This window comes from Sparus aurata, chromosome 9 (assembly GCF_900880675.1).
Source record: "Sparus aurata chromosome 9, fSpaAur1.1, whole genome shotgun sequence".
Lineage (NCBI taxonomy): Eukaryota > Metazoa > Chordata > Actinopteri > Spariformes > Sparidae > Sparus > Sparus aurata.
In genome coordinates, this window is record NC_044195.1 from 24882291 (window position 1) to 24909206 (window position 26916).

General features: G+C 39.9%; 1 protein-coding gene and 2 long non-coding RNA genes across 3 annotated transcripts; 2 read left to right on the forward strand and 1 right to left on the reverse strand.

Moving 5' to 3' along the window:
* Positions 1 to 1364: 1364 nt before the first annotated feature.
* Positions 1365 to 14344, reverse strand: chmp2ba (charged multivesicular body protein 2Ba). The gene is made up of 6 exons (XM_030428569.1): positions 14123 to 14344; positions 10392 to 10483; positions 6371 to 6565; positions 5097 to 5199; positions 4826 to 4932; positions 1365 to 3177 (listed from the first exon to the last, which is right to left on the reverse strand). Exons 1-6 carry the CDS (start codon positions 14154 to 14156, stop codon positions 3061 to 3063), a joined length of 648 nt encoding a protein of 215 aa, XP_030284429.1. The 5' UTR covers positions 14157 to 14344; the 3' UTR covers positions 1365 to 3060.
* LOC115588180 (uncharacterized) lies at positions 12830 to 19845 on the forward strand. The gene is made up of 2 exons (XR_003985280.1): positions 12830 to 12992; positions 16512 to 19845. It is a non-coding gene; the product is annotated as an uncharacterized LOC115588180 (long non-coding RNA).
* Positions 19846 to 23409: 3564 nt separating this feature from the next.
* On the forward strand, positions 23410 to 25707 carry LOC115588544 (uncharacterized). Its single transcript, XR_003985379.1, has 2 exons — positions 23410 to 23540; positions 25143 to 25707. It is a non-coding gene; the product is annotated as an uncharacterized LOC115588544 (long non-coding RNA).
* The last annotated feature ends 1209 nt before the right edge of the window (positions 25708 to 26916 follow it).

Genomic DNA, 26916 nt, shown 5'->3' on the forward strand with positions numbered 1-26916 from the left:
GCGCTGTCAGGGGAAATAAATGCAGCAGGGTCGTCGACTGCTGACATGTTGCTGAGGCTGTACGGCGGGAAGTTACAGCCACGGTGCGCAGAATTAGAAGTTTCTTCCCGCTAGTGGCATAGATGCCTAAAACTCAGTGGCGCAAGAAGTATTTGCTTTTCTTCATCCATGCCCTTTAGGATTGTTATACTGTTATGTATCATATCATTATTTTATCTTTTTTTTTTAGGTGAGACTGTAACTACCAATAATCCATACTGAAAATAGTGGAAAATACCAATTCATCATGATAACCCAGAGACAGGAGTGACACCTTAACAATCTTTAATCTTTTCAAATCAAAAGGTCAAGAAGACAATCCTAGTATTTGTGAAGTTAAAGAAATGGTTAAAGGGTAACGTCACCAATTTTGCATATCAAAGTGTGCTTGCAGGTCTGGGGAGTAAAAAAGTAGCATGAAGTCTTTTGTGGCTCCAGAGGAAGCTGCAGGTAATCTGATAAATTGTGTGTTGCTCAATGGCTACGTTGCATTGTGGGTAATGTAGGGACCAGGTTTTGAAAAAGCAGTCCACTGGTCTAACATTGTATTCCTTTAACTTAAATCAATAGACAGAAGAATCATAGATATCATCTTTTTTATTTATCGCATTGTTCTTCCTTTTCACAACCTGGTGCCTACATCCCCCACAATGCAATTTAGCCCCAGGGTGACATCACTGGAGGCAGTTTATCAGATTAGATGCAGCTTCCTCGTGACCTGGATCTGGATTCAAAACACAGCATTGTAAGTTAACATGTATTATATATACTGTCAAATTTTTGCAGTGGAGTAAAAGTACATGGTAAAGTAAATTTTAAATACTCAAGTAAAAGTACCTTAGACCTGCATTTAATTACTGCACTGTATATGTAAAAATTAACTTCATTACACACCACTGCATAACAGCTATACAACTGTTAAATTATAAATGACGCTTGTTGATTGTCTTCTCTTTCTATGTTTTGAAGAACACTGTGGTCGCAAAACTTAATGTTTTCATTTTAACAAGAGTCCGAACAAGTTTTCTAAAGATATGAAAAGGTTTTTGCTCTTCTGCGGTGACCATGGTGGAGGGTTTTTTTTGCCATTAGCCCGACTTCTATATAATTCCGTATGAATTTCGAAAAAACCTATTTTTCATTGCAAACTTATGTTAAAAGTCACTTCATTTGAACTGCTGCCCGCTGAGATAGAACGCAAGAGACTGCCATTCAAATGGAAAGTAATAGCAACCAAAGGCACATCTATCTACATCTATACAGCACGAATTGAAAAATGGTCTTTAGAAATGTGAAGTTTACATAACTCAAGAGACACACCAAACTGTACCTGAAGAAACTTTATTCCTTATAAAAGCCATAAACCCTATACAGAGTCACTTTACAATGACTAAAGAAAAGAAGAGGAGGATACATACATCTTTTATAAAGTGTCAAAACATCCTAACCATGGAACTGCACTCAAACAATGTCAAAATCTGTTAAAACTTTGTTTGGGCTCACAATCACACAGACTTGTTAAAAAGGTAGAGGAGAGAATGCTTGACAAAAAAAAATAAAAATGTATTGAGCATGTCAGATACATGCAAGAATGAAACATTTCTGATTTGTTTTGGCAATGGGAATCAAAATGGGGACAAAAGGCCAGAGACAGAGAAAAAGACAAAGACACCAGATTATGTCTCTGTCACTCTCATGAAGCTGGCTAATGAGAATAAATCAGCCTTGAGGAAGAGAAAACATCTCACGGATCACAGTGTCGTTTTAGCAAACATTGCATCCATCATATTTCTGCTGTAGTGTGTGTGTGTGTTTATGAGTGAGGCAGCTTAAAAATAATAAAAGGACAGTAACTGCACAGCAGCTGAAAGAGAAGAGTGACTGCAGGATCAGTGCCATCCTACAATCACTGTAAATCCCATGTCCAATATACGATACACAATAAGAAAGCAAACATCAACCAAGAATCCCCCTCCCCCCAAAAACCTAATTTGATTACTCAGTAGTTTCAAACGAATCGATCCAAAACTCTTTGATATGTGAGTTGTTCATGAGTCCTAATTTGTGTTTGATTAAATTTTCTCAAATTTTCTCTGTACAGCAACACAACTTCGGTGGTGCTAATAAACAGCCGCCTCATGCATTATTTTGAAGTAAAGTGAAGGCCTTACCCTCATCTGAAGGCATCAATATCAGTTAAACGTTTAACATGCATATGGTTGTCTCCAGTATCTATGGTAGCGTACCTAAAGGATTATAAAAAAACATGATAATTAATTAGCTAGAGTGACAATGTTCTCACTTTCTTTTGCACAATTAAATATCTGCGGTCCATTTCTGACACCTCTGGGATATTATTACCAGATATGGATTGTTGGCCTCAAAGGACGAGAATCAGATGGGTGTTAATAAACCAACAGCAATAATGATCGCAGGTAAATTGTGTGAGGAGGAAAAAACAAAACAAGTTCCATCTCGTTAATGACAACCCCTCAGCTCATTTTAATTACCATGTTTTACTCTTTTTTAAAACTGATGATCATTTCCGTTGTGTGAGAGCAGATAGACTGCATGACTCACTCAACTTTGACCAAAATATCAGACGGGAAAATCCAGTTTTGAGGTCACATCCACTGTAGCCCTTATTAAGACAGAGTTGGGTGGTAAACAACAGTGTAGGTGGTTCAGAACTCTTTAGGTCAAACATCTATTATCGCTCCACCTTCCGGCTGTGGCCACTCCAGTGTCATAATAAATATTTTTCGCATAAATAGATCAGACATTGCCGAAGAACGTCTGAATATGTATGTGTTAGTATGTCTGCCCGCATGCCTTCATATGTCTTAATGTGTGTTGTGTATGTGTGTGTGTGTGTGTGTGTGTGTGTGTTGTTGTGTTGGTGTGTGTTGGTGTGCACCATTTGCTACACCTGTAGCATTTGAACAAAACCAAAGAGTCTGAATCAATCAGCATTAATGTCGCACAGGTTTCTAATGTGAACATTAATAAAGCAGAAGACATTTAGTCCACTCCCAGGGCTTTGAGCTGTCTCTCAATCTCTTCGTCAGAGATGGTGGCTGATTTGGAGGAGGCGGCAGCGCCGGGGAGGCTCTTTCCTGCAGCTGGAGCTCTCACCATCTGGAAACACACATGGGCAGAAAAATGCTATTAGCAGACGATTCAAACTCGACGCACGCACAAAAAAATGTTTCCAAGATTGGCTGCCATGTACAGCTGTGACTCAAAAGCCAACTATAAAGGCCAGTTTCAATTCGACTGAATTTATTATGAGAATTCTTATTAATTGTATTATTTATTGACTCCACATTACAATTCATATTGCATTTATACTTTGTCATAGTAATGTTAGTGATCAACGATGATTGACCAGTTTAAAAATGTATTACCTATCGATCAGAGAAGAGATAAATCCAAAAGTTTACCGTTACAAATTTCAATTACTTTCATATCAAATACATCTATCAGTAGAAAATGCAAAATACTGGTGTGAGAAAATGTATTTCATTAAAATACAAGTTATTTGCATTTCAATTCAATTGCATTTATTAGATTTACGCCATTTAGTGGCTCAAGTCATTATATTGTGTTAATTAGTTCATCATTTAATAACTTGGTCACACTAGGTTCTTTTAACTACTGCAGCCTACTCTGGTTTTGCAACAAACATCATGTCAGTGGTGAAATCAGTTTTTCTTTTCAACAAATATGTCATATTTTTCATATTTCAATAACAGATTGTTAAGGCAGAAGACTATCAATTAAAGAAATTGCTTTAAATGTGTACCCCTGCTTTGTGTTCACAGATTTACTGTCAACTTTATTTAATGTCTCCTTTGAAAGTGTGGCTTTCCAGACTGGTTTTTTAATAGTCAGATATTCTAATTGCTGTGCACTGTGTTTTACAAGTGCCATAACAATCTGGCTCTCTCCACCAAAAGGCATAATTAAATTCTGTTGATCTCAGTTGAAACTACTGATAAATGGCCTTGTATTACTGAAAAAGGAAGCCCTTTTTTCTACATTTGTTGCTATATTTGTTAAACAACAACCATGATATTAACACAAACGGCTGCTGATGTACTTACATTGTACGTTACATTTGTTTCTCTAAAACTACAGTAGTCATGTGTCTTCTAACTTCCCTTCAGCTTCAGGCTTCATTGAGGACGCTTTTATTGTTCTGCTTTTCCAAGAAAGTGCCTCCTCAGAATCATCTACCCAGTCTTTTCTTGTGAATGAGCAGGAACCAACTACCCTCCCTCTCGATTCAACAACTGTTTTGCAGGTTTTCATGAAACTTGCCTGTTTGTTCTCTCAAGCTGTGGGCTTGTTTATTGGAGAATTTGTGGGTTTGTACATTGTGTTATGAGGGGTAATAACTCATGAATCCCCCCAGGGGGAGCCAGACACACAGCAGATGGGCAGCCAGGCAGTTACACAGACTGCAGCGCATAAGAGAGAGAAGAGCTGAGGGCGAGCCCCACCATGTGGCAGCTGGAATACATTTTAACAGTCGAGTAAAAGCCATGTGGAACAGTTATTGTTCAGCTCATGTTGCAGGGGGGATGTGCACTCCATTATCAATAGTCTGAAGAATGTATAAAAGGTGCAATAAAACTTTATGTTTTCACTTCTATATCAGATAGACAGATTGTTACATTTAACTGTTATTGCCCATGGACTTAAAGTGCTTACAAGTATATAGTTCTGGTATTCTGGATGTATAAGGTCAGTCGTAGTTTCTCTCTGATTTTCAATTTCTTACCTTTCCTGAGATCTCAATGCCAATCTCATCCAGAACCTGGTTGACAATGTCCTGAGATTCCTCTTCATCTCCAGACTCATCAAAGATGTCATCCAAAGTGTCGTTAACTGTTAACAGAGAGTGAGACCCAGAGGTCACATTGATAATTAGTCACAGCTTGGACTTTGGAGTGAGATACCTTAAATGTTTGTGCTGTATGTGTTGCTGCACCAAACATCACTCCATACGCCATTCATTTGTGTGTGTACATTTGTGTATTGTGTGTCCTTACTCATTTCCTCAGTCATGCCCATCTTCATGTTCTCCTTCTGGAAGTCCTGCATGGTCTTCAGGGTCTTCTGTGGATCCATCTTTTTATTTACTGCTTGCATCGTCTGTTAACATTATTGAGATGGGGTTAGAGAATCAATCTTACTGTTTTAAGTTAATGGCTTAAAAATTCTACCAACTGAGCTACAGGGGTGGCCTGGTATTGACTTCTTTTTTTAAATCTAGGATGGTGGCAAAAAAAAAAATGTAAAAGCCTAAATTAAGACAAAATTTAAAAATGTGGTTCACTTGATTTTCATATATACATAAAATGTAAAAATAGACCAAAATATCGGCTCTGATAAAAAACAACCAGCGATGGATTGAGCTGATCACAGATAGATGATATATTCTTCCAATCTCCCAACACTAGAGCAAAGCCACACTATTTATTGAATATTCTAAATGTAAACTGAAACGTTGTGTGCATCTGACAAAACAATTGACACATTCTCACTCTGACACAGCGGCACAGCAATCTCATCACACTCCATTAATCTGAAGCCTAATTACATTTGACCTGTCTGTGTTTGCTGAGTCTGACTCTGTACAGTACATCGCTCCTGGCCAATTACTACCTCTCACACCTCATTAACGATGACGCTGCCACGACAGTTGGCTTTAAACACAAACAGATCCCACATTAATACTTTAATTACAATACTAAAATATTAATACTAGTAAACACTGAAAGAAGTTCATATGCAAAACACAAACATGTATCTTCTCAAACTCATCAGTCAGTTATGGGTAAAACAAGATGTTTGAGGACATCATCTTTGGCTTTGGGTGACACTGATCAACATCTGTCTCCATTTCTGACATGTTACAGACCAATCAAGTAATTGATTAATGGAGAAAATAATCTCAAAAGTTAATCGATAATAAAATCAGTAGTTGCAGCCCTAAAACAAAGTTAAGGCAAACTAATGCACTAAAAGAGTTCTAGCTGACTACTTGTAATATTTTACATATACTCCGTTTCCATGTGTAAAGTATGCACCATGTCTTTTAACAAAAAATAGGAATTTGAAGACGGAGACCTGAGAAATAAAACCCAATTCAGTTCAAGTACTGCTGATCACAGTATCTTAACATATGGACATGTTATTAATTAGTTTGTTATTTGTCTTGGAGTAAACTAACTGGAGTAAACTAACCAACTCGTCATGAATTAAATATTTCAAAACCAGACCTCAGACCAGCTGAACTGAAGATCAGGCTCCAGGATGTTACCTTGGCTGTAGTGGACATGGCGCCAGCCATCTTCATTTGGGAGTTCATGACCTTCGTCTGTGTCGACATGGAGGTGACTTTGGAGCTGACAGCATATGTGCGGTTCTTCTGCTTCCTCAGCTGGACCAACTGCTTGGCAAGAATCTTACATGCCTCCCTGTTACCACTCTTAGCCATTTTCTTGATTTCTGCCTCCTGCACGGTGAAGAGGAGAAACTGGATATAAGAACAAGTGACCAACAAAACTCTTCTACGCTGTCTGATTTTGAGCATATCCAACACAAAAAGCCTGTAAATGTTGGTATGTGCAAAACAAATTTAGCAAATAAGTGTGAGTACAACAGATTATGAATGGAAATTGGAATGATGGAGTCCATATTAGAGAATGGTATTGTGTGAAAGGGCAGGAAGCAGATGGAGCAGCCACTAATAGATCCAAATGCTAATTCAGCTATAGCGTAAATATCTGGAACAAATCCACTGAGGCTACAGAAAGGCTGAGTACCTCCTGGTTTTATGAGTAAGTAATGTATCTGCCAAACAGGGAAAACAAGCATTACATTTAGAGATAATGGTCCATACAAATTAAGAAAAATAGAGGGTTTGTGGCAGCACATATTGCAGATTAGCTGTAGCTGAGACGGTACCTTAAACAACAGAAACATTTCATTTGAAAGTGATGTTTTGTGAGCTTTACAGTGTCTTTTTTGAAAATCTGTGTGAGGAATATGACATGCTTAACCATTTCAAAAGCCACATTAAGAGGACACTCTGAATGGGCTATCCACACCGATTCCATTTTCGAAAAAACATTTTAGATGTCCACAACTAATTGTAACCATCAGCAAGGCTTGGGAGTTATAACGCTTGCAAGATGGTGAAAAAGTCAAGCGGCTTCCACAACAACTTCCAAGAGTTTGGCTATTCACCAAGTAACAGATTAGTGTGGCCAGCATGCTAACAAACATTAATTAACACATTATCAACCATGGCTAATTGATGCTGCTGCGTCTTTACTGCCAGTCAAACTTCTCACTGATGGTTTGTTTGCTTATATAGAGGCATATTCAATTAAGACCGTTTCATAACAAGTTAAAATGTTCCTTATTGTCAATTAAGTGACGCTAAGTGACTCAGAAGAATCCGGAGGGCTTTCATTGAGTGAATTGTGAAATCATTATCATGCAAATAACTGTGCTGCTACTGATCTTATGACCTACAAAGTGCTACCATGACTCCCTCTTATTGTACAATACACACATGCAACCGAGTGCTTCTGCATGCATAAAGACCCTATGTATTGATAAACAAACAGAAATGTATCCGCAATCTCCCATGAGACCAGCGTGTTTGCAAATATAGACACAGTCAATAAAGTCATCTGGATCAGGCCTTACACGGAGGCAAACAAATACATGCTTTTAGCTTTGGTAAACAGCAGAAAACACACTGATGCCTACAGGGATCCTGTGTGTGGGCATTAGCGTGTGTGTGTGTGGTTTTGTGCATGTGCGAGCATCCCAGGAGACGAGAGTGGAGCTGCAGGTTACAGCAAGCTAGCCAGGCCTCTCAGCACCGCTCTGTACGACAGCCCCAGCACGTGTTGTTTATTTCTTGCGTGTGAGCTAAAAGCATCTTCAGGAAACAACAATCAAATATTAATGTTTGATGAGGCAATAGACATTCCCCACTCAGCTCCCTGTCTCCCTGCTTACACACACACACACACACACACACACACACACACACACACACACACACACACACACACACACACACACACACACACACACACACACACACACACACACACACACACACACAGAGATCAGGTGCATTAGGTTCAGTCTGTATTTGCTTGGTTGTGAGCAGATAAAATTCAAATTATTGCCACAGAGGAAGAAAGAGCTGTGTGAGGGAAAAAAAGCACACAGTGACAATAACAATGTCAACCGCGCTGGCATCTGAAAAACTATGAAAAGACACCGATGAGAGCAGTGGGACTTGTGCAGATGTGAAGCTTATAATGTCTTATTTACTGCCCTGTCAGACAAGGAGGAAGGTGGTGAAGGGCTGTGATGGATAGATTAGTGCTAACTGAAACATGCAGGAGTACAGCAGACAAATGTAGTGCTGTTAAGCTCTGCCTGAGAGGAACTGGGAATCATTATCTATAAACAAAGACTGTGTTGAACAACAGATGAATAATGTGTTGCAACAGCAGTTTCAGTTTGTTTCAGAAAGCCAAATTTCAAACAATTTAATGTTTTCTGCTCAGTATAGAATTAACCTTATATAGTGGTTTAGCAATGATGTATTTTTGTAGCTAACCTGGAAGTTAGCATTGCCCTGGTTCCCTCGACAAGAAGCCTATTGGATTTTTGAAGTGGATTTTGGATTATCGTCGAAAAAAGATGTGTTAAACACACGTTTTGTTCGGCAAGATAATCTTCACAGATGAACACCACTTTTATGATTTTTGAAGTGTAGATTAAATCACTAGAAGCGAAACGAAACGAAACGAAATGAAACATTGTGGTCACATGACTTAAATGTCACCACCACTACATGTCTTACTACACGTTTTCTACAAGTTGTAAAGTTAATGTCAGGACGCATAGCAACTAAAGTCGGCCTGTAAAGATGGACTAGTGAGGAGATGAGTCTCCGTGTTTAGCATGATGACATTTAGTGTCCCTGACAACTTCTGCAGTCTCATTTAGCCACTTTGTTAGTAACCAAGACACGTAAGCACTTTATAATTCAATTGTGGGACATTTAACGATGCATTTCATGTTGTAGATCATAATGTAATTATGATAATATTAAGCCTATGGTAACCAAAGATCTATTTCTAACCGAAAACCCGCTCAAAAAACCCATTTTCCTTTACAAATTAACAACAAAAGTAAAGGAAAGTAGATACTTAAGGATTGGAATTCAAGCGTCTATTCTGCTGGGAACTTTAGACAAGGAGGAGTTATGGTTTAAACCGTGGTTAGTTTCTACTTTATTTCTAGACTTTGTTCAGATGCTGAGATAAAACAGTTTTGCTATTGCTGAAAACCTGTGAAGGCCTGTGTGTGTAGACTTGTTTTCTTGTTCAAAAAAATATTGATCACGAATCAATAAAAACAGACAAGCAGAATCAACAATTTGCAAAAAAAACGTCCCTTCCCCATACCAAAGCAACATAAAGTGCAACCGTGATGTAGCCTCCAGAAAAAGTTATTGTGAAATGACGTGACTTGTGTCTGAATTAATTGTAAGGTATTTTAAAAATCTTAAGGCCTTTCATTCAGTATTAATACACATTCCTTATTTTTGCAAACTTGTCAAAGACTTTTGGTCTAGCATGCAGGGAGGGAGGGGCAACAGAAAGTCATGATAGTGCTAAATTGCAAATATAGGTCATTATCATTTCTTAGTGAAAATATCCTTTATTCAGAATGTGCAACAAAGCTTTAAAAAACTAGACTAATTAGCGGAAACATTAATGAGGAATAAAAATCTGGCTCCCCAGGGAGGTAATTATGTTCTGTATGATATTTACTTAATACAACAGAGGGGAGAGGACACAGCCGCCTTCTTTCATCTTTCAGAAGGGGGAAATGTTACATGTGTCTGTTTTTGTAGCCTTATCATTTAGCTCCAGTGAGTGTGTGTGTGTGTGTGTGTATGAGAGTGAGAGAGCAACAGAGAGAAGAGAGAAGAGAGAGAGAGAGAGAGAGAGAGAGAGAGAGAGAGAGAGAGAGAGAGAGAGACCAGTCTCACTTGCCTGAAGCTAAGCCACCAGACCAGATCATTCATGTCTATTCATTTACACTCATTAGCCAATCAGGCTCAATCTCAGATAGCCATGTATGTGTGTTGGGAGAGCTTAATAAAGCATTGATGCAATATGTAGAAATTCATGCTCCCCAAACTCATTGTGTGTTTGTATGTGTGTGTGTGTGTGTGTGTGTGTGTGTGTGTGTGTGTGTGTGTGTATGTGTGTGTGTGTGTGTGTGTGTGGTCCCACCATTTGCTTCTCTTGTTTCTCCAGCGCTGCTCTGTCTCTGGTGATCTGTCTCTGAGTGCCACGCAGCTCCCTTCCCTGCTCCTTGATTATGTCTTTGGAGAGAGACAGAAGGATAAAGGATTGTAAAAGGACCCTGAACATTTATGACACCCAAGTAACGTTTCAAACACCAAAACTGTACATGAGGTTTCAGTTTTGTTAGATACGTTGGATTTCACATCGGTTGTATTCTTACAGGCAAGTCAAGCTAAAAGTAGGCCTGTTAAGATAACTGATGTTGATGTCATTTAAAATTCATTTGAAACCACTGATGTCATGATGATAGCATTATGCAAGTACACCCTTACAAACTGCGATGAACTTTTAATATTTAACAATACTCAGACAATCATTGGAACTGGTAAAACATCCTCAATAAAAGGTATATCCACAGATCCAAAACAATAACTTAAATGGGACTCTCAGGCTCTGTTAACATAAACTACACGTAAAGACAAAGGAATAGGCCTATATCAAGGTCAGGTATGTATCTTAGTAAGTCAATGGACGATAAGGCTGCAACTAACAACTATTTTCATTATCAATTAATCGACAGATTACCTTCAGGATTAACTGATTATTACTATAGTATATGAAATGTCAAAAACTGCCAAAGCAAATAAAAATAACGCTCATGAAATTTTTTAGCCACCCAAATTAATATCTTCAAATTGCTTCTTTTGTCCAAACAAAAGTGGAAAAGAGACTCTTAGACTCTTCATTTATTACCATACATAACATAACAAAGACAAACAGCAAACCCTCACATTTATAATTCTGGAACCAGCAAGTCTTTGCCATTTTTGCTTAAAAAATCACTGAAACAATTAATCAATTATCATAATAGCTGGCAACCAATTTTCTTCGGTACAGTACTCCAGTCATCACCCATAACTTGCATAGCTGACATAATCAGAAGCTGACAGCTGAACAGAAAGCGCATATAAAGACCAGAAGCAAGAATATTGAGTAGCATCTTTCATCTTCTATGTTATTCAATTGTGGATGGATTTATTACAAAAAAATATATTTTATTCACAGTGCAGTATTGATGAAAACACAAAAAAAACAGACTGAAATATCTGTAAAGTTGATTATGTTTCCAATTTGGACATCTCTTCAGCAATGCTGTTAGAAAAGGGCAGGGTCTAGGTCAGCTGTCTTTGGTAGAAATCTCAATCATCTATTGCGTTGCTTAATGGTGAGCATGTGCAAGTGTGCGTCCACATGCACGCGAAATACCAGAGTGATAAGCAACACATTGAGAACGCATACTGACACTGCCAACTGTGGAAGAGCTTGGACAGCTCACAAAAACATTGAGTCAGCTCTCAATACACCTACACAAACACAAAGTGGCATCATGTGAGATACTGTATGAGCTGAGGTCACACAATCATCCACGACTTCTCACAACACACACACACACACACACACGCACACACACACACACACACACACACAGATTCAGTCTAAATGTTGATGCGCTTTTAGATGTTTCAATATCCAGTAACATACACACAAAATATGCATAACATATTTTAATCTACAATGAATCTTCAAGTAACAAAAAATCTTAAAAAGTTAAGATTCAGGCTAAAAAAATCAGTCATGTCAAGTCAATTTTCTGCTAATTAGCGATGAAACTAACAATTATTTTGCATGATTAATCTAGTAAGTTTTGTGAAAAAAATGCTAATCACAAGTTTACTAAGTGAAAGTGATGTCTTCAAATTGCTTCTTTTGTCCAAACAACAGTCAAAAAAACTGAAGACTCTTTATTCACTGTCATAAAAGACAAAAAAGGCCACAAAGGCCAATATATACTAAGAAGAAAATTTGTGACATTTTTGTTTTAAAATGACTTTGATGATTGACTGATCATCAAAATAGTGGGGATTTACATTTAATTGATGAATCGGTGCGGCTTTTATTCATTTAACCCAAAAAAGCTTGTTACAAATTTGCAAATAAACTCACAAAAACCCTTTACCAGGGTACATTAAGGAGAAAAACGTCAGAAGATGGACCTCTCCTCCAGGATCAGGATGGCATAAAACAATACAGCAGTTATTAAGTTTTCTGGGGAAACATCTAGATATTAAATTGGTGAAAAGATAATGAAGAATAAACAATATTGATACATTTAAACAATTGACTTGGCTCTATTTAAAAGTTGCTTTCATGTCACTCTGGGAAAAATGAACCACTACCAAAAAAATGCTTATTCTTTCTGAAAAGTTCAGGAGTCATGAACTTGGTAAAGACACGTCAGAGCCTTGGACCACTTGTGTGAACGCCGCATGTATACGTATAAGGTGACGTGTCGCCAACGTCTCGAAGTGGGAGGGATATCGTCCTACAAATACGCGTGATCTAACCCCCCCTCTTTCTCCGTTCGCCAAATAACCAGATACCACTTCGACCACCCTACCCAGGGCAACGACCGAAAAAAAAAAAAAACAACAACTCTGTGACCGGAGAGCGACAGATGAGAGAAATGAAGAATGTGAGATGGAGACAGCTGGGAAGACCCAACATAAGGCTTGGCATGGACTGAAGGTAACACGGCACAGTGAGTACAGTATGCAGATGATCAGGATGGGTGAAACTGGAATGACAGCGATGGGAGGAGTGATAGGCGGTGCTGTAAAAAAAAGATTTGCACTTCACCAGCAGAGCCTATTTTTATACTTGCATATGATAGATTATGCTATTCTTATAAAACTCTCCAAAAAATATATAACTTTCAGAAAAGCCATGGGAGTAATCAATATTTTAAATGGAATCATTGATTCATTAATTTGATTAAAGAGAGGCAGATTTTATCCATTTGACCTTGCGAGGCTGATTGCCTTGCCTGAAGAAAAACACTGAAAGATTTAGATTGAAAGGCTTTCCAAAATTTTGACAACACTGTATATTACTGAGTAAATTACCATATCCAAGTGGAAAAAACAGCATGACACGGTGTCATTAACAACCCTTTCCTTTATATAAAAAGATTTTCATGGGACTGTTTGGGATAAAAGTCATTAGCATAGTCATTTACGTAGTCATTTTGTAAAAGCACAGCAAGGATTCAACACAAATGGACAGTAATGTAGCTTAATATCTTCCCAAGAAAGAAAAGTGACTCTGTGAGTAGAAGCTGGATTGATCTGATAAAATGTAAGCGAATGACAAAACATAAATGATAAAATGCTGTTATATATGCTTAAATCTATTTGACAGGGCATATTCAACGTTTTCACATGTACTGTATGATAATAAGGGTTTATGTTTCCGGTTTCTGTCAGTAATTGTATAACAATTACTTCACCTTAGCTCCTGTTTAGCCATACAGACACCTTCTTCCGATATGAAACCTTACATCACCCAACAGCTAACTTCTTTAATCAGTAAATGGGAACCAAACTACCCAAGTAACACCTTATATTGTTGTTCAGAGTGTACCCCAGCCATTTATGTTACAAAAACAATTTATACACCTAAGCTAGTACGTTGAGTTGGAACTTTGGCAGCACCTGAACGCTGCTTTAAGCCAGACAATGTACCAGGTGACTCAACTAACAGGTTAAACAAGTTAGCGTTTAATGGGAAGAGCTAATTCAAGACGCGAACAACACAGCCGGCTGAGCGCCCGGGCTAAAAACAAGTTAGCTAGCTTTTTTCCACACGGAGCAACTTACCGTCGACAGTCTTCTTCTTGAAAAGGGAAGCCATGTCGCTGTTTTGTATAAACTTAATTACCGAATACGCTTCCTGTACTGTTAAACCGTGTGACTCCTGTTGTAGATACCGCCGTTTGGCCGTCACACCGGGGCGGTGGGTCAGTTTAGCAGCTTCGGTTTCCTGGTTGACTTTCTGTTGTCGGAGTTCCTCCCTCAGCTGACTGACTCAACGGCTCCGCGTGACGTCACGGCGGGACTCTCACGCTGCCTTCGTCGTGCCTCGTAAAAATGCGTGTTTAGCCAGGAAAATTGTGCTTCAGCAGTGGGAAAAAGCGACAAAGTGTCATGTGTCACGGTCTATATGTTTTGGTTGGACTTTAAACCCTATGCATGCCTGGACTATAGGTAAAAAAGCCAATGCGTATGTACGGTGTGTCTGTGTACAGCTCTAGAACAGGAAAAGACAGACAATTGCAGCTAAACTGTCGTTATTATTGTAGTGCGACTTTGAAAAGTGGCCACTCCAATGAGCAAGAAATAAATGTACTAAATGTGTTCTATTTGTTGAACTAAAACTTTATTCCTGTATACCAATCTTGTTTTATTCCCGATCATTGCACACAGACTTGGAATATTCCATGCAGTATATGAAGGCAGCATGAACTGATGATAAAATGTTCACTGGCAACAAAGACATTTATTATTATTGTAAAATGATAAGACTAAGCCAGCAAGTGAAGTCATCTTGACATATGTGGGCCACCTTTAATTTCAGAGATTTACCTTTATTGTATTTTTAATCCAACTGGTGTCTGAATTTGCTACTCCTTCCTCTCAATGTTTTTTTCTTTTCTTCTTCTTCTGTAATGTATCCAAACTGGTTATGTATCTGGGGCATGTTATCAATATATCTACCTCCTTATATCTGTCACCACGGCTGAATGGAGGCCGTGTGACTCGGGCACCTTGGAAATGCCTCGACCTGCTCCGTTCACAACTTTACATATTTTTTTATATATAATTTAATTTTATCAGACATTCTATGAATGTAATTTTTAAACTGTGATTTTGTTATTTTGTTCTGTACATTCAACATCTATTCCACGTCAGTCAGTCCTGGGAGAGGGACTCCTCCTCTGTGGCTCTTTCTGAGGTTTCTGTCATCTTTTGATTCCCTGTTAAAAGCGTTTTTTCTTGTTAACTATAGCACATTGTTCCTCACCTGAATCGAGGGTCTAAGGACAGAGAATGTCGTCCACTGAACAGACTGTAAAGCCCACTGAGCCAACGTGATTGTGATTTTGGGCTATATGAAAGAAAATTATTTGGTTTGACCGGCATATACTCTGGTCACAGCGCTCAGACATGCAAACTATTGTAGGGAAACAATCCACAAAGGGAGTTACTGTCTATAAAATATCGCCCACAGCTCCTCACAGCATCATAAACTCTGTTATTCTCAATTTCCCTCCTCATCTCTTTACCCCAAGAGGGACAATCCAGCTTGTATTCATGTATTGTCTTATTTCATATTGGTGCTGAGAGCAACTTGGTGGGACTCTTGAACCATAACCAACTCAATTTGGTGCCTGTGTGCGGCTGTATTGGAATTGGCGGTGGGAGGTAGCACAGAAGAGGTTTGAGGTGGGGGGGGGGGGGTCTAAGCCCAGAAATAGTAGTGTGGGAAGCCAAGTTAAGGCTGGAGCAGAGGAGAGAGGGGTGACTTTGAGGAGGAAGGGAGGAGGATGGGTAGCCCTTAGGTCTTTCCTCTATCTCCAAGGATGTGTGTATGCGTGTGTACGCGCTCACACTGGCGGTGTGCATCAGCATGTCGTCCTGAGGCGTTGTTCTTGTTAAGGTTATTAGGGAAGATGTTTGGCGCTAATCAGTGGAGGACTGCAGGGACACCCACTAAACGGCCTCATCATCAGAGGGCCCCAGTGGTGATAAATCTAGCCCCAAGCACCCAGAGGACCTGCAGGTACCAAGCCTGTATCTGTCTCTGATTTTGCTGCTGCAAAGCAGGAGCATGTAAATCAATACCTGAAGATATAATTTGGGCCATTTTGTACCTGTGATGGATATAGTGAGGCTCGATTTAATGCACTTTATTGAATTGATCATTGTATAAAGGTCTGGTTTATTCAAGTTAGACACTTTGACTGACCCAATATTCTGTAAATATGCCTTATTTATACAGCAAAAAGCTTTAGAAAACACTAAATATCTGGCTCAGCAAAATCAAACATACATTTAAAAAATGAGAAAAAGAACCCTTCTTGTCTCTGTTTCATTTTTGCTGTTTGTCGGCACCACTTTTGCCCTTTTCTTCAACACTTTTTTTTAACTATCTATCTCTTCCATTCTCCTCCCCCTCCTCCTACTCCTCCTCGTTTCTGTGATCTAGCCCGGGGCAAGCAGATTTGTGATGTTAAGGCACTAACTACAGAGTATATGGACACACGCGCAGCAGAGAGAGACGTTCATGTGTGAAATGAGATCTCTGCACAATCAGTGGGAGTCGCAGCCATAAAGCACATCAAGCCTTTCGGCTTTAAGGTATCATCCAGGAAAATCGCACATATCCTTTGGAGTCATTTTTGTAACAACTGTGTTTTCTCTCCTCTCTCACAGATAAACCCATTCATGGACATCCAACGATGAAACAAGTGTTGAGTCTCGCAGTGAGGGGTCCTGTTTTATGAAATATGTTGCACCCCAAAAACAAATGAGGCTTTTTTTCCGTCTAAAGAGCTACACAAACACTGGAGATCAACTGCATTTCTACCACGTTTTATTCTTCAACTTTAATATACTGTAATTGAGACACAACTTAGAGTAAAACAAGAACTTTTTAACTCTATTTTAGCTAAAAAAACCAACAACAAAAAACAATGGCAGTGAGACCAGATTCAACAACTTCATATTTATCAGAACAGGCATGGACAATCCTGACTCCATGATGTCTCATTTCTATGGTAATGGACAGCCAACATTTGCCCCTCATGCAAGCAAAAAAAACCCGGAAACCCATTATTTTTTATTATTTTGTCATTTGCAGTAGAATTTTCAACAAAGCTCCCTCAGGCCTCCTCGGGATGTAAATCTCATTCCCCATATTTATCAAGTGTGAATCCTGAATCACAATAGGATACAAGATATGACTGCACGTTATATTCTTCCTTGTGCCGCTGACATCTAAGCAGGCTGAAATATGTTTGTATGCAAACAGAGAGCGAGACAAGGGGCTGCGATGGGAGGCACGGGATTTCAACTACACTTCCTCTCTCTGATGGATGGATACTTCACTGCTGCTCAGATGGAGAGAGACTGATAGGAGGAGGCAGGGAGGATGCAAGGAGTACCAGGAGGATTGAAGGAAGGGGAGAACAGGGGGCAAATTTACAGAGAGGAAAATAGGAGAGAATCAAAGGGAACGTCAAAGATACGCCAAAGCAGGGACAGAGAAGTTAGTTTACAGGGTGGGCAAAAAGTCTGGAGTCACAAGGACGCATTGATCTCAACACTTACCTTGGATTGTGTCGATGTAGATTTATACCAACCCAACTGCCAGAACAAATGTTAGCTTAAGTATACATTCCTGCAAAACCACAGATAAGGTCACGATGAACGTTTATGTGGGTTCAGTCTTCTTTTTCTCTCTTGTCTTCTCTCATAACACTGAGTCATGCTATGCTTAGGTTTAGGTACAAAAGTGACTTGGTTAGTATTAGGAAAACGTCATGGTTTGGCTTAAAATACCTGTGTGGTCACCACAAATGACCCAACTTCCCATGAAAAATAACCAGTTTTGGTCTCCACTATATTGACTCAAACTGCGGTCGCCCATTTGGCAGCCTTGTTGGCTTGTATTATCCATTTCCCTTTATTTATTTGACATTTTATTAAATTAGATGAGAAAATGGATATAGCGTTTTAAGCCTCTCTGTTAAATAGGAAGCTTGTGTCATCCACACCCAATAACAAACTCTAAAAATAACAACTGTTTGCTGTACTGGGCGTCATGCGCCTGAATATTTCTTGGATGCAATAACCTGGCCTGAAAGTAAATCACTGTTTCCACCCAAGAAACAGTCAGCGAGAAGGTCAGCAAGTACTGATGTTTTCTATCATGCATCGGCAATCTTATACGAACCAAAAAGGTGCCCTTTGGTGTCTGCAATACAAGCTGATCGGGTTAGTTATAGTATGATAAAGATGACCAGTTGAACAGCCTTCCGATCGTAAACTTTTAAGAGGAATTATTTCCAACATGACATTGTGATCAGTTCCTGTGGTATACCAGTGGCGGAGAGGATTTAGGACATATGGAAGACAGCAGGTGGCTGAGAGCAGGGAAGAGACGGAGGGGTGTAGGAAGCAGGAAGACAGCAGCCGGGGAGGCAGGAAGGGGGACGGGGAGTTTGGGATGGTCTAATAAATCGAGTGAGTGACTCCACTCGTTTCTGCCCGTGGGACGAATCTAGTCGCGCTCACCGGCGCAGTGCAGCATCGGGGAATTGTGGGTAATGAGAGATTATTCTCCCCTGTAGTGTTTGCTCATCATCATTGCCACTCGTAACCTCCCCAGCCTCAGAACACACACACACACACACACACACACACACACACACACACACACACACACACACACACACACACACACACACACACCCCAGCACCGTCAGGCTGATGTAGCACTTAGAGGCAGGTGTGGAGTTGTATACCCGAAGACTCGCATACAGAGCTGCAGACATGGTTTTGTGAGTAAGGTCAAACAGCGAAGTGTTATTGTTTAAATCTGCTGCTGGCGCCAATTTTGGAAGCTGCACTCACTAAGCCAGACACACACGCACACACACGGTTCAATGACACCCCTCTTTTATCCACAGGTCTTTTTAGCCTGAGGAGGCCAATCTGTCTGAGGGTAGATCCTACATGCATCAAACCACAACCCGCCGTCGCCCTTTCTCTCCTTTTTTTCCCTCTCCTCTGGCTCACCAGTCCGTGGTCTTCGTCGCCCCGGAGCCAGGCTGTGGCCGCGAGAAGTGGGCTGGTGGTCCCAGCAGGGGCCGAGGCTCAGACACACCATTAGCATGAGGGAATTAGAGTCATTACGACTGGAAGGGCAACGGAGGACGAGTCCTTCGCTCTGCAAAAGGAGGGAGGAGGCTTTGGGAAGTTGTGCGCGTGAGGAAACAGACGAAGTGAGAAGCTTTGTTAATGTGGCAGTTGACTAACATGTATCCACTATGTAGAACATGGATGTTTTTTTGATGATAACACATTTTTATACATGCAGAGAAACTGTGTCTTATTTGATTCTGGATGCCATATTCTGAAAAGCCAGAATAATGCCATGAATTAATCTGTTTCATTTTAGCTGTCAATTTGAGATGAAAGTTTGAATCTAGCTGGAGAAGCAGAGAATCCCCCTGAGGCTGCAGGTTTACAACAACGGTTTCAGTTTTTAAATATATGGGTTATAAGAATTCTGTGACGTTACGTTGATGAAGCAAAGCTCATTTCCCCTCCAGCTCCAATCAGCAGTCAACATTACAGAACCTGACTATTGAGGTTGACTCTGGTGTTTATTCCTCCAGCAGGGCCGGCTCTCTCCTCCTGGGCCTCCGCACACAACACTCGCCAAATTTCTTTTGTTTTGTTTTGATAGAGAGACCCCTGAAATGGGATATTGTGCATTTAACTTTGGTGTTGTTTAATAAATGATTAAAAGATGATATAAGAAGGGTCTGCATATTTTTGTCAGAAGCACATGGGACATGTTCCAGGGACACATGTAACTTTTAAACCAATATTTTACCTTTAAGATTAATTCATGTTGAGTCTTCTATGACATAGAATTCAAACCGTATTATTTAAATGTATTCATTGACCTTATGAGTATGGAAATATGACAACAAACAGCAAATATGCAGATATGCTGTAGATCTGAGTTCTTTTAATTTGGTATTGTCTCAATTTAGTATCTTAGATCTCATAGAGAGGTAAAAAGACAAGCTGTTTATAATCTCGAAGCATTAAGCATTATATTGGAGTGATATCGCTAGTTTTGTGAACAAAAATCTTATACAGGCTCCAGAAAATGCTCAGCACAAGAAGCTTCTGTGTCTCTATTTTTTCCATTTTTCATTCAGTCTTACCTCTGCTGAAGAGCATTTTACTGTCACAGATAATATGAATGTAATCTACTGTCTTCCGTGCATCATTGTTTAAACCTGACATCAAAGTTCGGCTCCGATAAGTAATGGTGCGAGGACCCAGTATGTTTAATTTCACACATATCTAGAATATGAACCCAAATCTAGTGCAATGATTGCACGTGTTTCCCAATTTGCCGTGGATTGTCTGATTGAACATTTAAATCCACATCCAGCTTTTGTTTAAAAGGAAAAATTCCTCCCAATTTGACCCTCTATGGAGGACACACATCAACATGACCCTGTGTTTGAGCCTCCATCATCTCATTAACTCATGCTGGCCAGCCTGGGCAGCTTCCTTTATCTGTATACGTGCAGAATATGAGCTAAAACTGGAGGATGGACCAAGTAATTATCTGCTTTTTAGGCAAGGTCAGCACAGCGACTCTGAGGAAACCCAATATCAACTGGTCACTGTGTTAACAGACAGTGTCAGACACTCGGGCACACACACTGTGAAGGGAGTGCTTTGCTTTGTCTGGTCCTTGCAATTAAAACTCTCATTTTCATTTGTAACATGTGCAATAATGGCCCAGACAATTAAAACTGAATATGTGAGATCGCTGAGATAATGAAAAGGCGCAAGCGTGTCGCTTTTGTTTGACAAAAAAAAAGCTCTTGTAACTGTTTTTTTTTTCCTTTGATTTAACATCGAAATTCCATTTCCATTAACTTACAAATGACTGTCTTTCTGCTCATTAGAAAACAGACTGGTGCTACAATGCAAATGATCACACCATGTTGTTCTGCGTCTCACTTAAACTGAATAATACATCAAGACCTGTCTTCCAGTTTTAGAGGCGAGTCTTTTTGCATGTGCAGTAAATATATATATACTTTTTTTTTCTGAACATAACAGTGAGTAAAAATCTGCTCATGTTGCATCACTACATGCACTTGAAGATGTGCTAATGGTTCCTTAATTAGGCTTTAATGTTTGCACTCCTCCCCCACCTCTCACATACTGAAGCAGCAACTGCATTAAATCATCCCCGAATGTACACAGAAAGAGAGAGCGTGCGTGTGTGTGTGTGTGTGTGTGTGTGTGTGTGTGTGTGAAATAATGGAAGAGTTTGTGCAAATTTAATGTCAGATTTTGGCTCTTTAGATATACTTTCTTCGACTTAACACCACGCATCCATTCATTCAAATACTGTAGAAGATGTTCTGTGGGATTAAACAAGAACGACACTGACCAAATTCTTGCAGCTCATTGACATCAACGTGTGCAAACCGGTGTGTTCATTCGTATGCCTGATGCATCCTCCTCATCATCATTGTCATCATCATCATCATCATCATCGTCATCGTCATCTTCTTCAGCTCGTCCATGGAGTCGGCTCAGGCAGGTGTGTGTTTACCGACTCTCTCCGGGGCGAGAAGAACGACACTGAGCGCACCCCAAAAGTCATGATGCGGCAGTCTGCTTAATGTGAGATACCATCATCCTCAGCACTCAGCGTTAATCCACACCTGCCTCGTCAGGTGGGGGGAACATGATAGATCTGTTCATTTGGCAAGAAAAATGCAAGGAGTTTGGCAAAAAGCATTTTTTCCTTATAGTTCGTGAGATTGTTTTGTAATGGATGAACTTTTTGAGATCTTTATTTTTTTTTTCTTCTTCCTCTGAGACTCAGATCTAGGACACAACACTTGTGACCTGTTTTTTATGCTTTCCTGGGATGTATCCCCAAATCCTCCTCCTCCCTCCCAGTGAACAATGTTCCTCTGAAACGTCTCTGTGATCTGAAACAGTGGAAGTTTATTAGACGTGTGAAGAATCCTCAGATCTAAAACACTGGAGGTGCCCCTCGTTCTTTGAGGAGGAAAAGCAAACACATCTCCAACTCCACTTTTAATTTCTGTCCCTTCCCTTCTCCTCCCTCCGTTTCCCCCCCTCCTCTAAACATCCACTAATAATCATCTCGGTGCCTCATTAAGGAGCGGAGGAGTGGAGGCACAGGCTGCTCCAGATGTTTGGTGGAAACCCCCCCCGAGGTCCAGCGTCTGTGTCAGAGAACTTGTGTGTATCCGCCTCTTGTAATGTGCACTGTGATTGCAAATGTGCGTATGCGACAGTGCGGTTTTGATACTTCCTGCTCTGTCTTTAGGCATCACACTGACTGCTCCACTGCCCCACTTCCAAACACAAGGGGAAGGCAGCGAGGGACCAGATTACCTCTGTGAAGACACTAGATGGAGACTAACTCTGCCATCTCTGCAAAATTTAATAATCAGTCTCTTTTGTCTGCCGGTGTTGTCACACTGAGCGATCTGTCAGGTCAAGACATGCAGGTAGCAGCAGGATTTGAATGATTAATGGAGCTGATACAGTCTAAAATCTACTCCCCTCACTGTTTTTCAACTTTTTGAGGGGGTAGAGACTTGACGTTGTTTGACAGAAATTTAAAAAGGAGCACAAAGACACACTCTTTCCACTCTTATTGTAATTTTCTCATCATGGGCCTCGATCTGAGCTCCTCCGAAAGAATACATTCAAAATGTTTGGTTTTTTTTTGCATTTCTTAAATAACGCCTCATCTCTCCGAACGCTGCCCCACTTCCACGGCGTCTAATCGCACCGTCGGCTTGCGACTGAATAATTCACGCTCCCTCCGTGAAATCAAAGCGAATGAAACATGAGTGAAAATGATGAGACTGTTACTCACTCGCCACCGTCTCCGGGGTCCCATCAAGACCTGGCAACCAGCACGGCGGGTCTGTTCCAGGAAATAAATAATAAATCTTCCTGTTGTCTTTGCTAATCATTTACCTTTCACCCGACTCAACAGTGGGGGTAATGTAAAGAAGGTGAGAATGAGAAGGGAAAAAATGGTGACATCGGAGCAGCTATATATAAATAACGTTAGACAGTTTAAATGTGAAGATTCAGAAAGAAAGGCCTGTACACTTTTTTTTGAAGTGGAGGACGTGTTCAGGGGGGTAAAATTGGGCTGCTCTTTCATAAAAGACATGTGACAGCAGGAAAATCACAGGTGTAAATGATAGAATTAATGACTGAATTTGATTTAGCAGCTTCAGTTTACAGGTTTCCTGAGCTAACCGAGCGCATTCATCGTTGGCGTCATTAGCAACACCTGTGCTTTTCCTGCTGCGACAAGTCAAAAGGCCGATCAGTGTGACTGCATGATGGATTGATGTACAGGTGTGCGGGGATGTAAATGGAAAGGACATGTGGATATTTTCAGTATACGGTACGTGTAGTGACTAATAACACTCATTCAGTTTAACAAAAACACATTTTACCCCCAACGAAATCACTAGAATAGATAATGAAACATTTCTTTAGGTACCAACTTTAGGTTTTTTTAGGTTTGCTTTTCAATTCAGTGTTGCCACAATGCTGTACTTATGATCTGGTTACGTTTAGCCACAAAAACCACTTGTTTAGGGTTAGAACAGGATCATGTTTTCGGCTTAAAATACCTGTTTAAGTTGCAAACACGACTAAAATTGTCAGGATTTTTTCCTTTACAAATGTTGTAACGCAGTCTCGAACAGTGGTCACTGGCCTACCTCCTCCACTGCCACATAAGAAAGTCAAGTAAAAGTACAAATGTGAACATTCTGTATCAGGTTCTGCAGAAATGTTAACGGCCAACATTTTATTCTGGCAGCAGGACTGGACTAGACGTGAGGCAGAGGATCAGTTCCTGCACATTTCAGACGTGAAACTACAAGGAGTCGTTAATCTTATTGCTCTGTGCTTCCGCAGCATAATCCTGTTTGAATTTGGAGTGAGAGACATTGAAAAATAATGGTGAGCGTAAATAAAATGACGGTACGGTAACTTGACAGGGATGAGAGATGTTATTTGTGTGTTATAAGATGCAGGCAGCGCTCGTAGTTGAATATTTAAAAGCCAGCTTCTGCATGTTTTTATGTCAAACACATGAGCTCTTTAAATCACTTGGGCTTTATTTGTAGTTATCTGGAATTACCCTGCATACTGGATCAGTTTTTCTCACACTATTTTCTTTCATCTTGACTAAATCTGATTGGAAATTGACGGCAGAATGAGCAGTCGGAGCACTTTCTCTTTTCAGGAAGGGCAATTATGTCAAACGAGGGTCACTTGTGCTTGAGTTCGCCTATGCTGTGAAGTTCTGGTGCTTGCAGGAAAGGTCAGCCATGACAACAAGAACCTGCTCGTTGCTCATCGCACCACACCTTGTTGCCGATCAAAAATGACGCAGGGCTGCTGGCGGGGGTGACGGCCATGGAGGGTGGAGTGATGCAATATCATTGTCAGGCAGAAGTCAGTGTTGAGTCAAGCAGTTGGGTTCAGTTATAAAGGACAATGGAAACTGACCTGGAAGCTATTGAACAATGTAAAGAATTTCCATTTAGAATATTGACCAAAAAAATGAAAAAGTACTCAAATCCAGTAAAAAGAAGAGGTCTCATTCAACCAGTACTGGAAGACATTCTGCGATTGATTTTTCCGTCAATGCGTCACATGACCTGGAACTATTGAAAAAATATCTAATTTTCATGAGGAATATTCAATAACAATAAATATTTAATATAAAGAAACTCAATGTCTTCATGGATATCCAAAGACACATTAATGGCAACTAATCTGGAATTTTTGACATCAAATGTTCATGTCCAGGTTTAAAAAAATAAAATAAAAATGTGCTTGATGTAGACATTTGAAAACACTTACAATACATATAAGTGTTATAAGTGCCTGCCCACAATTTTATTTTAATCATCATCAGAAAATGCTCCCTATTACTTTCTGTTTTCTTTACTGAAAATCTCCCATTTTGGCTCCTGTGCCTCTGTTACAGATGTTCTGGTTGTGTTTCCTGCAGCAGGTCTCCTGAGGGATCAAACGAACACTGTGTCATGTCGTCTGTCTCGCCAACAGGTGGCAGCAAACAGCTCAACTCAGTCAATCAGGGAGCTTCATTCAAAGAGGGAACACTGACAACCAGCAGTCAGAGTTTGTCATGGCAGCATTGAGGCTGAATGGTTGAAGGATTTCAACTCTGTTGCTTGTCACGTCCCCTTTCTCCTTCCTCTTTGTCGTCAAGTTTGGAATTACTGTGAGATATTTATGATTTAACGTTTACATTAAATAATCAGAACTTAAAAACGAGGGGAGTTTAATAACATGTTATAAATGTTTCTATCTGGTGGGTTTGAGTCTGTTTCCCACTGACGTGTGCGCCGTCTATACTGACCTTAACCCGCACTGCTGGGTGACATCACTGGAAGCACAGTTCTAACAGGACGGCAACATCACCAGACTGAACTAAAGACTTTGACACAACATTGGAATGTATCTCATCTCATCAATGACGGGGAGTTGTAACTGTTTGCATCGGTTGAATAAAGTTACTAAATACTAAACTGTTGCTTGTATGTTCATTATTAATTGTGTCGCATCATTCTTAAGTTTGGGAATGACTGTTTAGAGCCCGTCTGCCCAAAGTTTAAATTTGTCCCACCAGATGTTCTGAGCGAAAAAAAAGTTTAAAAAACACTCCTAATAATGTTCATTTTAAAAATGTTTTGTCATGACAAAGGATCTTAAAATATGTGGAATCAATTATTATTATTTATAATTAATTTATGTTTTCATGAAAGGAAGGCAGTCAGTTAAGGAAACCTGGGACACTGGGAGGCCTACCATTTTACATCTTAACTACATGATACTAAAAGCGGTTGAAGGGATAAAGTTTGTCCACTCCTGGTTCAGAGTATCCAGTCTGATAAAGAATACAATTAAACACTGATTTCAGCATTTCTTAAGACTCAGTATTTCAAAGTGTGATTGTTTTTAAAGGAGAACTTCAGCCGTTCTTAATCCATATCCCTGTTTCGAGGTTCGAGGTTACCGAGTGCTGTCATTAGGAAAAATAACAAGAACATTTGGCACAATATTTACCGAGTATCAGAACGGCAGCTAAAGCGAACCTATGGGGGCAGACATAACTGACAGTGAAACTTAAGGATGTCTGCCCCCATAGGTTCCCTTTAGCTGCCGTCCTGATATCTGGTCAATATTGTGCAAAAAATTCCCGTTATTTTTCCTACTGACAGCACTCGGTAACCTCGATCAACAGGGATATGGGTTAAAAACGGCCGAAGTTCTCCTTTAAGCCAACAAATAAATACATTAATTGATAAAGGGCTTGTTTTGATCGTGGAAGTGTGGAGAAAGCGTTGAAACAAAGCCTACATGATATTACATTTACAGACAGTATTACAGTTAAAGGAGCACTATGTAGTTGTGGGACAGACAAGGTTATCAGAAGAGAAATTCCTAACCAAATTAAATAAACAAACTCTCTTTGTTTGTATTATAACCTCATTAATATTGTAAACATTGAAATTCAGAGTTTGAATTTCTTCTCTGAAGCCACATAGCACCCCTTTAATCATCCTAACATGTCAAGTTGATCTAAGAAAGCAATGCTGAAATGTTGAGTGTCTCCAGATCACACTGCATCACAACATATTTCCCGGTCACCTCATGCCACAAAGTAGTGTTAACTTCCTGGAAAGGTGCTTAGACTCCAGACGAAGTAATAACATTTACATTTTAAAGGTGCACTC